Raw genomic sequence first — 12,733 nt, forward strand, 5'->3', positions numbered from 1 at the left:
GAGCCAACGTCTAAGGAAAGCCTGAAAAGGTCCAGAGGACTTAGAGCTTTTACAAACTGTCAGCTTTGAACAGCTTCTGGTTTGGTTAGCGTAGTTGGCAATGACACAAAACACCCTTTTCACTGGCTGAGTGATGTGGTTACAGTTAACTCAGTGATGGGGTTACCATTAACCCAAGCCAGCTCCTTACCTCTGAGTGGCTGTGTTGCTTTCACATTTAATTCGAATCATGTAAACCCAAAGTAATCTGTACAGAGATTCCAGTGCAACTCGAGCCATCTTGGGGTCTTTATTCTACAACAGAAACCGAGATAAAAGATTGCAGATTAAATGGTACTGTATAGAGGTTATTCTTTTCTGAATGCCTGGTAATGGAGGGCCACAGGTGGGTGGTAGGGTGCCTATGAGGTACGCTGCACCACCTGGGACTTATGGGGTATTTGCCTCCTGGTGCCCATTGGGTAAATAATCTCTGAGAATGGATCCAAATAGCCAAGAGGGCAGGACTGAGCAGTTCGGGAGGAAGTCGTCTTTCTCTCCTTTCTAAGGTGAATACTGGCGATTGCTTTCTTCCTCCAGGTCCTAGGGAACTGCAACCCCTGGCGCCAAGAGGAGAATCAATCCGTCCTACTGTTGATTATGCCCTTGTAAACACCACCCACCTTCACCTCCCATCTCTTTGCCCTCCAACATCTATTGAGACTAATATATAATAAGCACTGGGATACAGAGATACAAGTTTATCCTTTTTCCCTAAGATGTTCACAGTCTATGGGGAGCGGGTGGCAGTTGGGAGACAAATAATGAACAGTCAACTCAAAGACACAGAGAAAAACTGGTGGGGACAGGAGCTAGAGGATGGAAAGAAGGGCAACCTATGGCAAACACAAGGACTGGGATCAGGAAAGGTTTCCAGGGGCAGACGAAAACTCAGACGAACTGAAATCCTTTCACTCATTTGTTCATTAAGCAAACATTCGAGTGGCTACACTGGGCCAGGTACTATGCTTGACACTAGAAACCAAGATGATGGGGAGTGAACAGCACTTTACAGAGAGGCAACAGCACAAAGAAGCTAAGAGAGCAGGTGAAGGAGTCATGTTTCAGAAACTGGGGATGGTTTTTCTGCCAGGACACGGGGCCAGGCGAAGGAGCAGAGGCTGAGGAGGCTTGAGAAGAACCCTACGTGCCCTGCTAAATAACGGGACCAGGGTTCTCATGGTGGTGACAGGAAGCCATGAAGCTCAAGGAGATTTGTTAAGAATTCTTAACAGTTTAGACATAATCTAGGATAAGTTTACCTTTAAGCTACTTGCTGAATAAAGAGGAGTCACATAAATAAATTCTACGGAAAAGACTGTAGGGGGTAGTTTTTTAGATTTAGAAAAAATTTCTTATGCCTAAATAGTTTTAAAATAACTTCTTGGCATGATCATTATTATGAAATTCTTAATTTCTATATGCATTTTGGTCTCATTCCGGATTTTTTTCTTCTATTAATCTAAATAAGTAAATAAATAAAATGATAAAACACATCATTTTAATTTTTGAGGCTTTATGATGTGTTTTACTATCTGGTATGGCCTACCTTCCACCATCCACTGCTCTTTTTCTTTTCTTTCTATTTTTAGGGCTTTCCCAGATATTCCTGTATATTTATTCTTCCAAATAAACTTTATAACTACTTTTCTAGCTCCAGGAAACAAAAAAGCCCCAACTTTTTAGAAGCATACATTTATACATAAAAGATTTTTTTTGTCTGTTAGTAAAACAAGTGATACACCTTATAACTTGTTGAATGTCTTGGTTACATAAAGGAATTTTAATAAACTACTAAAATAGTAAAGTTGCGTTTAAAATATTCCATCATTTAAAAATTTCAGGAATTCTAATTATCTGTCCTCTAATCACTCCAGACCAGCAAATGTCTATGATGTTAACACAGTGGTTAAAAGCAGACTCTAGACACACACTGCCTGGGTTTAAACCCATCCTTGCTCTGCAATTTATTAGCTGTGTGGCCAACCTCAGGGAACCTCTGTAATCTCTCTGGGCCTGATTTTCCCTGACTGTGAAACGCAGATACTAATCCTCCCTCCCTCCTAGGAGTGTTAAGAGAACTTAAGAGTTAGCACATAGAGGGAAGTTAGCACTGTTCTTGCCCATAGTAACTATTATTACGCGCACAAGGTGCAGATTCAGCAGCAAACAAAGGAGATTAGTCTCTGACTTCAGGGAGCTTCCTTTCTAGTGGGAATGTCTCCTCCTTTGTGAATTTCCCTTTATTGGTGTATATATTATTTTATATTCATATTTGCATAGTGTGTCATTCAAAATTCTCTCTTGTGCCTTATCTCGCACTATGAATCATGGCCAGGTAGGGCAAGTAGCATCAAACTTTCATTTAGGAGCTTAACTAAGATCTCTAGTTTAAATGATTCAGATGACTGTCTTCTGTTTAACTTCTTTTACACTTTTTCCCTGTCCTCCTACCCACAATTATCTTTTGGGGGCATGTTGTTGTGACTGACGTGCTCTTACTCTTAAGAATATGTTTGAGATTGTCTATTTGTGCTCCCATAGAGACTGAAGAGCAAGGTGGCTGACTTAAGTTTTTATTTTGTTTTAACCGTGGATCCTGTACCAGTAATTGCTTTGTAGCATTTCAAGATGATATCACTGATCACTGCAATTCTCTGCTAAAATGATTTCCCTTGTTTCTCTTCCATTCTCGGCATTATCATATGATATTCTTAAACTGCAACCATGACTGTTTACTTCCCTGCATTTAAAGCACTTAAGTGGCTTCTAATCACCTCCTGGACGACGTCCAAATTCCATGATGTGGTGCGTGAGGGGCCTTTGGTGACCTGGCTCCCCCATCACCACCCTCCGCCTCCACCCCCACTGTGCTCTGTGCCATAACATCCCTTCTGCAATTCATCGAATGCCTGGAATGCCTCCCTACCCTTGTTTTACTTGGAAAATTCCTACTCCCCAGCAAGATTCATTAGGTGTCACTCCTGTGTTACGTTCCCCTGCCCCTCCACTCCTTCCTCCATCCCAGAGAGATTACCAAGTGCTCCTGTTCTCTGACTTCTAGAATGCTGTTCTATGCCTTTACTTGTATTGACATGTTTCCTACCAGACTGTGAGCTCCAGGAATTTTGGACTGTTCACCTCTGTGCCCTCAGTGACTGCCGTACAGCAGGTTATCAGTAAATATCAAATTTTTTTTTTAAAAAGCAAACTGTTAGTAGCTGAACAACGTGATACGTAAGCAAAATGTCTTTATATAGAAACTGTACAAAAGGCAACCCTTAGTACGTAGCTGAAGCTAATGGACATGATATTACTAAACATCTTACACTTTTACAGCATTCTGATATTTCAAAAGTACTTTCATAGACCATGACATCAATTGGGCGATTCTGTCATTGACAGAAGCCAAATCACTGGCTCAAGTCTTCAAGCCAGTAAATGACAGGTGGGATAGGAACTGACTTCTGGTCCAGTAAGGACTGTTTTCTCAGAAACTGGAATGTGTATATTACAGGATGCTTACTTACTACATCAGGCGTTGTTATCAAAACTGTACACATATTAACTCTTTTTAATTCTCAGAATCATAAAGTTGATACTGTTATTGTATCCTTTCACAGATGAGGAAATCAAGGTCCAGAGGGGCTAATAAGTGGCGGAGCCAGCATCTGAACCTAAGCAATCTGGCCCCGGTGTCTTCCAAACATGAACTTTCCCACCTCAGTGGAAATATTATATGGAGGCTGATCAAATATGCTGCTGGTACCTACTAGACTGTACTCTACTTGAAAACAGGACTTTTTCCTCATTGTCTTTGTATGTCAACAGCAGCTAACATAACAAGGTCTTGATATATAGTTTCAGGATTTTGACACTTTTAACCTATGTCTCAAACCACCGACTTCTGTGTCAAAAGTCTCCACTCCAAGATGGAAAGACTATTCTATTCTTCCACTGGAATATGCTTCTCAATTAATTAATTAACCAACAACTTATCTATACCAGCTATGAGGTTACAGTGATAAAACTGTTCCAAGAATCTAGCAGGTTTCAGAGTGGATCTTCCCTGGTCTCCTGCATCTCATCTCAGTGCTGGTCACAGACAGACTTCATGTGACATGTCAACCTGCCCAACACCATGCCCACCTTCTTTAAATTGTGCTTTTGATTTAGTTAAAGCAATTCAGTGTTAACAGTAACAAGTAGGGAGCACTGAATTCACTGATAACTTGGCTAGTGACAGGGTCATTGGACAGACCCATGTTTCCCATGACCATCAGCTGACCACTTGCACCCAGTCACCCAGGCTGCTTATGAATATGCAAATTCCTCGGCTGCACCCAGACATTCTAAACCAGAATCTCTGGAGGTAGGTTTCAACAAGTTGCATTTGTAACAGGCTTCCTTAGAGATCCTTATGCACACAGAGATAAAGATCCATTGATTACAGATCAATAAATAATTTTAGTCTTTTCATCTTGTTATACTCAAAACTCTTCTAGATTTCTCTTGCATTGCAACTAAAGCAACTGAAGTAAACCTATTTCTTTCTCATATTTCCTTGCACATATCACAGTCAACACCTTCCTTCCTTTTGGCATTTCCTTTTGATAGCTGAATCAATTTACTCTGATCATAATTCAATCTTTTTGATGACTGTATTACCCAAATAACATATGTGCTATAGTTTAGGATAACCTCTAAAATTTCTGTACCAAAAATTTACAGAGATTATTTTTCTATTCATTGGCTGAATAAATAAGGCATTCACAGAAAGTAACACACCTGTCATCTGATCACTAATTTTTGGACTCAATTTGTGTGCACTATTAGAATTTATAAATTCCACTTTGAAATGTGCCTTTGACAGATCTGAAACATAGATAAGAGATTTTCTCAAGTTTATAGAAATAAAGTTAATATTAAAGCAGTATAACTATTTCTTGAAAATTAATATTTAAATAGCTAATACGGCATCGCTTACAGTTGATATTTGCAAAGAGGATAGTAGTTGTTTTAAATGGTACCATACATTTTAATGGATTCAGGCAATGACTGTGGAATCCTTAATATATTACTCAATCCTTCCCCTCATAAAATAAAGATATCATTAATACCCTTACTTTTATGTGAAAAGTTAAGAAAAAGCACTCCTTTAACTTCATAGTGATTATTACACACAAAGATATATTAAGTGCCAAACACAAGTTTCATCAAACAAATTTATGGCAACGAAACTTTGAGACTCTTAGCGGAAAGCAAAAGACCTTCCCTGTCCCCTCCTCTTCCCTGCCCCTTCTGAATCCGTAATTCTCTATCATCATAGCTTATTTGATTTTCTTCATAGCAGTTATCACTATCTGAAGTTTTTTTCCTCATCTACTTGTTTACTTGTTTCCTGTCTGTTTCCTCCACTAAATTACAAGGTCTAAAAGACCAGCGTGTTACTATCTCATTCATCACTTATTCCCAGCACCTGGAACAGTGCCTGGTACACTTCTAGTGAAGAATTGTTGACCAATTAACTAAGCGAATGCATTCAAGTCCCAGTGTAAATAGTGACTGAGACAAAAGAAGAATCCTTTTTAATTCTGTACTTTGGTTTCTAGTACTATGAAGCTAAGCTGACTAATGTCTAACCTTCAGATGATATACCTTCAATATTGCTATCTGAGCAAAACTTTTAGAAAAACATAACTAATATCATGAAAGCACAGGGGGAGGTCAATGCAGCCTGTGACATTGTCATGATAATCCATGACATGTATGTAAAGGCCCTACTGCTGGCCTGGCTCATAACAGATCTCCAATTAATGAGACCTATTGTTGTTATTAATTATACAGTAAATAGATTTCTTAACTTTTGAGGTTTCCTTTTTTGTTTGTTTCTGTGATCAAGACCTCACGGGTATATTATATTCATTATTTTAAGGAAAAGGAAATTTAAAGATTCTCCCAATTATATTATCCATTTTCGAGGATAAGAAACGTGTACATAGTTATTATGAACACAATAATTACATTTTAAAAGAACTATTAATAAATGGGGATTCATGACAAAAAAAAGTACTATTAACTCAATTTTTCAAAACATATTTCCCCTTTTCAGAATGAGACATATTATGGCAGATGTGAAGGGAATGTAACATTTTAAAATAGCTCAATATGTTCAGATTCCGACATAAAATACATAGAAGAAAAAAGTATTGGTCACTACTCACCAGGGGTTCCTGAAAGATGTCAAGGTCGTGGTGAGAAGGTGTTGTAAACTTCTCACCACTTTACAACGGTCTATCGCTAATACGTGGTTGACCGAGTTAACAAGTGTAAACAAGGACTTCACGTTTGTGTTACCAAAGCAGCCTGCTTCTGACAGACTGACGCTGAGGATAAACCAGGGCACTGACGTTAAATGAGCATTGAATCTGAGAGCTTGTTTACTTTGAAAGCAGATTTTTCACACTCACACACATTTCTATTCTGCTCTATGTCATGCTGCCACCTTGATGGCTCTCCCCTGCAGAACATATCAAAGGTGGCTACCAAGTTCAACATGTAAGGTTCAAACACTGGGTTCATTATACTTGAGTACATATAGGGGATGGGGAGACAAGTAGGGGAGGGGATGCAGGGAAAAAGGGATGGTGACCAGAGGAAAGAGCTGGATTGGTGGTCCTTTCTGAAATGATATGTTTGGCTCTAAATCCCACAGAATACTGAAGCCATTCAAGACAAAGTGTACTCCTAAAGCCATGTTAGTTTTTCCTCAGGTATTTCTTCCCTGTCGAGGACACTTGAAGAGGTTTGGAAGGTTTTCTGTATTTTTTTAAATGGTCCCGTTTAATCCCTACTGGGTTTAGTTCTAAATATGTGTGATACAATTTTATTTCGATTGTAACTCATCAGGTTTAGTTCTAAATACGTGTGATACAATTTTATTCCGATTGTAATTCATCAAGGATCTTTCTGTATCTTTTACCCTTGAGGAGGTGAATTCCAACAATTTATTACCCATAAAGTGAAATATCATTGCCTTTCCGTTGCCTAATAACTACCTCTTTCATGCTTCATGGATTACCAGACCTCCATAAATGGCACAGGTAACTCCCTACTCCCAACTTTTACATCCCTCCTTGTCTGCATCACGCATTTTGAAACTTCATTACATATCCCCCAATGAAATGCCAAGTTCCTTGAGAACAGGGACCCTAGATCTAATTTTTATAGAACTAACATCCCTATCTTTCCCATTTCCGGCACCTTCCCTAGCACCTCTACTCCTTCTGATCCTATTGCCTTTCCCTTTGAGAAATCCTGATGCTTGAAATGTTTGCACAGGGAAACACCATGAGCGTGCAGCCCTTCTCTCTAGGGCTGTGTGTAACCCTGTTATTAAGCCTTTCTGGTGGGCTTCGACCAGACCTTCAAACAATCTAACTTTAAAGCAATTAAGTGCAAAGTAAGATTATGCTGCTGTATTTCAAAAGCAACTCCAGACACCAAGAATTTTGGTATTTTTGGCCACAACAGTAAATTGTCAGGCAAAACACTATTTTGGTTCTAACTAAAATTCATCACAAACACATTTAGCATAATATATACAGAAAAATGAACATTCTTAATCATTTCTCTTTTTGTTTCATTTTGAACAAAATGAGCTTTTCCTCTTTGTGTAAAATGTAGAAGAAAAAATATTTAAATGGAATAGCGGAATAACTTAAAAATGAACCAATATAACAAAAAAATGACATTGGGTTATGTGTTGGAGGCGTTTGACAGATGGATAAATCCCTGCATCAAACATCTGAAGGTGGCCATTATATAATAGCTGATACCCTGAAAAACACTGTGTTTTCCAGAATTCTTAAAAGCTAATTCTATATCCACTGCTATTATATTTCCCTGCCAATTTGAAGAAAATAAACGATTCTAATCTTGGATTTCACAATCAGCTTTTAGAGCCAGTACACAGCTGGTGCTTAAAACAGCCCCAATGCAGACTATTGTGTCATTATATGATAAATGACAAAATAATATAATTAATCTTCACCATTTCACCAAATTAAAGGGTCTTAGAACAAAAAAGACAAGGCAATATGTATAAGCACATACAGCACTTTACAACGAAGTGCATTTCAAAAATTCTAAAGAAGCAAGTATTAACCTTGTAAAAGGAATTCAACATCTTTGGACACAACTGAGAACAACTGTGAAAAACAGGTGCTATTTGCACATATTAGAAACAGTGTTCCTTTAGTTGTCTTTTATCAATAGGTCACTAAAACTTAAAATATGTTCACAACATTAAAAGTTATAAAGCCTATTTTAAAGCTAACCATTACAGCTGGTTTAACTGTAGGTTCCTCCGTTTCAGGCACCCTGAACTGGTTCTCATGTCACCCAGCATCTGAACAGCTGTTGTTCAGTGAATGCTTAGGACTGACTGGCACGTGGCTTTAACAGAACATCTTCAAACCATCACAAATAACCGGGACAGGAAATAAGTGTTCTCTGCTACTAGGTCAATCCTCCCACAGAATGGAACGTTTTCCCCCCCAAATATTTCCCTAGCCTGGAGGAGGTTAGAGAAAGGCTGGAGGAGGTTTAGGTGAGCTTCTGCCAGTGAAGTGTGGCCTCCCTTTTTTTAATCATTTAGAAAAAGTGTGACCATAGATGCATATAGAGGGGTATTTAATTCTACCTTTAAAATGATCCTTCTTAGGGACCTCCCTGGCAGTCCAGTGGCTAAGACTCCACACTCCCAATGCAGGGGGCCCAGGTTCACTCCCTGATCAGGGAACTAGATCCCACGTGCTGCAACTAAGACCCGGTACAGCCAAATAAATATTAAAAAAAAAAAAAAAAAAGCTTCTAAAGTGATCCTTCTTAGACGAGAGTGTACAACATTGTAAATTGACTATACTTCAATAAGAAAATTAAAATTTAAAAAAAATTTTAAAAGAAAAGATTTCCCCCCCAACTTGACATGATTCCTCTTAACCCCAGTCGCCTTCTAAAACTGACTATATTTAATAAGGAAAACTCTTCTTAATATTTTTTTCATTATTCCAAAACAGTACAGGATCATTTCCCCTGCAGACATCAGGAGTCACTCTCAGAAACACACAAACCAGGCTCGGACTCATACATATTTTTATAGAAGACTTTTCTGAGCCGACAAATACTAACTTTAAGGTTGGATAAGCAGTTGTTGAGGAAAACGTGCCACCTGTTCAGGAATAGCTGCTTCTGGCTGACGCAGAGCAGACAGGTCACCAGCGGGTACAAGGCCTGAGGAGAGAGAAGATGAGGTCACAGGGTGATGTCTATTTCAACCAACCAGGTGACACACGCTCTCTGGAACCACCACCCACTTTGTAACACACCCAGGCGCAACAAGTGCGGTGCAGACGTGGATACTTTGCAAATGCTTTCTGAGGACGATGGGGATGGAATGCTCTGGAGTTATGTAGAGGGTAGAGAGGGAGTTTCATGGATCATAAGTGGAAATCTGATTCACTGATTTAGTCTTCACTCATAAATTTTAAAAACAAACTATCGTAGATCACTCTCAAGCCTCAGGAAAAAAAGCAGGAAGGCACACTGATTTTGAAAATGTTACTGGCTTTCTGGCTCATAAACATCTACCAGTTTGTCCCTGTCTTAGAGGTAGGTGTATGTGTTTTCTTTTGCATGCAATCCTCCTGTAATTAAGGAAGATTCCTAAAAGAAATGTTACTGCATTGGTAAACTCCACCCAGACAAATTTAACCGCAGAAGGAATCTGCTTACGAGTGAATAAACAGAGGTGCTACTGTGCTTTTCCTGCCTAACTGGGCAGGTTTCCCGCAGCAACTGGAGAAGACAGAAAAGCTTGTGGGCAGCCACCCAAACAATATACATGCAGAACCCACCACCATTTTGCTGAACCAGATTACGGCGCTCCCCAAAATTAGGGCTAGTGAAGATTAAAACAAAAATATAACTCGCTCATCCATTAACTTGAATTAGCAAAAATCTATTGCCACAATGAGACTCAGGGCTTAACAATCCATACACTTATTTTTTTGCTGTTGTTAACTTAGTTTTAAACTGACTTTGAACTATTACTGCCATTGAGTGCAACTCTAATTCCAGCCAGTAATTTAAAAACAAAAATACAAGCAGTCACAACGACCACAGAATGTAGACAAATGAGCAAATCTGTCACCACTGCCAGCAAAGCAACTATTTGCTCAAATAATGGTGGTAATGTTCATACTTTAAAGATTAGCATAAACAAGGCTAGAAACCAGCTCCCTAAGCAGCCCGCTTCCTCCATGCTATCACAATTACAGCTGGTCTACCACCTGCTGATTCATAAACCAGAGCTTTATTTACCATGGAGGAAAAAAGTTGTGGTAATTTAAAAGACTTTTCTATGCTGCTCTTCAGCACAAAAGCATTCCCCGAAACTGTTTTCTCAGCCTTCAGAGAATCTTTCCAATGGCCAACTATCTGTGTCCCAACTCCCTTTCCTGCCTGGTTCCATTTTGATTCTGAATATCAGGATGGGAATTAGCCAGTGAAGCTTCCTGGGGATTGAGAAAAGAAACTGTTGTTATAAACTTTAGTCTTCAGATTGAAAAAATACTCAGAAATTAAAATAAAAATAAGTTAAACCCATCTTGAAAATAAACAGCGGAATCTTTAGGACTGGAAGGGTCCTTGAGGTGACATGGTCTAATCCCCTTATGTTACCTTGATTCAGGCATGGTCAGTAATAGGTGGAAGCTCTAAAATTTGAAATGCTACCTCTCTTTGAGGAAGCTGTAGGTAATTCTCCCAACTGTGGAACCCTTATGACTCTCAAATAGATTTCAGCCTAGGAATTTTAGTCTCTGCAGTTTTGTCTTTTGAATTTTCTCAGAGTTACTAACCAAGGAATGCTTCTTTCGAGAAGAAAGTTCCAGCGTGGTATCATATAGGCTTTCAACGAAGTTTCTGAGGCAGGGAACATTTACTTCATTTTTAACAGCCTGAAATAGAGATGCATGTTTATATTATATTAATGAAATTGTTGCTTCTCTAATCCAATTTGAAGAAGTTCTTAAAAATGAAAATGTAACTCACAGCAGCAACTGGGACAAGAATTTCAACAAAAAGCCCAGCCAAGGCATGCTTGATATCTTTGTCTTTGACCTCGAGGAAGTAATGTGCACATTCCTAAGAAGTAGAAACAGAGTAAAGGGAGGGAGAAAGATTGAAATGTGCACAGAAAATGTATGTCAGCAAATTTAAGCAAATAGATCTTAATTTAATCACACCCAATAACACAGCATATTCCATAATCTATTAAAAAAATCACTGGATTCAAGCATTTATATTTAAGTTCACAATATCTTCCAATGACATTTTACAAGGCTGGTTTTCTCACTCTCCCCCTAACTTCTATCCCCAAATCACTGAAAATCACTCTGTTCTTTGCTGAAAGGACAAAGCATCTATAACCAGCAAGCAGACATTCATCCACTGACTTACTAGTTGGTTCATTCAGTGACTCATTTGCAAGAAATTTCTATTGACTACCTACTGTGTGGGGGGCCCTGGGGCCTTGATTAACCCACAAGCACAGATCCCCAGAGAAGGTAACCATGGGAAGAGAGGCAGAAGACATTAACCTTATTTTAGGCCCTGACAGCCCTGGGCACAGAGCTGTTTACTTGTTAGGCCCTGACATTTTAGGTGTTTATTATTCAGATAGTTTCATGAGCAAGTCTGGAATGCTTCCCTTCCCCACCTCAGACAAGAAACCTTTGGAATAGTTTCTTAAGCAAGGATGTCTATGCTTGTGGACTCCTGTCTACAAAAGGGTATTTTTGGCTGCCCAGAGAATAATATATTAGAAGAGCTGGCCTGTCCAGAATTCTGCCAGCCCCTTTCCCCTTCCTGGTCTTTTGGGTAGTAACTTACTGTGGTCTTTTTTACATGTTGTTTTCATGGAAAGGTCCAAGGCTACATGTATTGGTGATGACACTTTAATATCTGTGTCAGCTATTACATCTTATTTTCAGCCCACATTGGAACTATCACCAACAACAGTTACTCAAGTTCCCAGTATATCAATATCATACTAAGACATCAGTCCGAGATAGGCACTGCCAGAATGGGAAGTCTTTGAGAGTTTCCCAATACAGAATAGAGCTTTATGGTCCCCAGAATTGTGGCCCTTTTCCTACATTATTTTGCATACATATGTAAATACTGTCTCAAATCTTAATTCAAGTACATAGATACACAAATCATTAGCATGAGAGAGAGATAAAAATAGTTAGCATTTAGTGAGTCCTTACCACGTGCCAAGAATGCTCAGAACCACCTTCCAAAGTTAGTGTCATTATTATCACTCTGCAGACAAGGTAAGTGATGCTGGGAGGGGTTAAGTGTGACTTGTCCAAGGTCACAGAGCTGGTAAGTGCTGAAGCTTGAATTCAAACCCAAGAAATACAGGGCCTATATTCTTTTTTTTTTTTAACTGCTTTTTTTTTTTTCCCCCAGTACACAGGCCTCTCACTGTTGTGGCCTCTCCCGTTGCGGAGCACAGGCTCCGGACGCGCAGGGTCAGCGGCCATGGCTCACGGGCCCAACCGCTCCGCGGCACGTGGGATCTTCCCGGACCGGGGCACGAACCTGTGTCCCCTGCATTGGCAGG

The 12,733-nt window shown here is 39.4% G+C and overlaps 1 protein-coding gene across 5 annotated transcripts in view; it reads right to left on the reverse strand.

Annotated features, from left to right (window-relative positions):
- The window catches only part of FRY (FRY microtubule binding protein), a 425,952-nt gene that overhangs the window by 141,685 nt on the left and 271,534 nt on the right, over positions 1–12,733 (reverse strand). For all 5 annotated transcript variants that reach the window (XM_027116557.1, XM_027116555.1, XM_027116558.1 and 2 more), the window contains 4 exons: positions 11,155–11,247; positions 10,962–11,060; positions 9,232–9,333; positions 191–294 (listed from right to left, as the gene is read on the reverse strand). In XM_027116557.1, coding sequence (XP_026972358.1) covers positions 191–294; positions 9,232–9,333; positions 10,962–11,060; positions 11,155–11,247 — 398 coding nt within the window. The remainder of the gene's footprint in view (positions 1–190; positions 295–9,231; positions 9,334–10,961; positions 11,061–11,154; positions 11,248–12,733) is intronic.

This window comes from Aethalodelphis obliquidens, unplaced genomic scaffold, assembly GCF_003676395.1.
Source record: "Aethalodelphis obliquidens isolate GAN/ISIS:26980383/991018 unplaced genomic scaffold, ASM367639v1 scaffold16, whole genome shotgun sequence".
Lineage (NCBI taxonomy): Eukaryota > Metazoa > Chordata > Mammalia > Artiodactyla > Delphinidae > Aethalodelphis > Aethalodelphis obliquidens.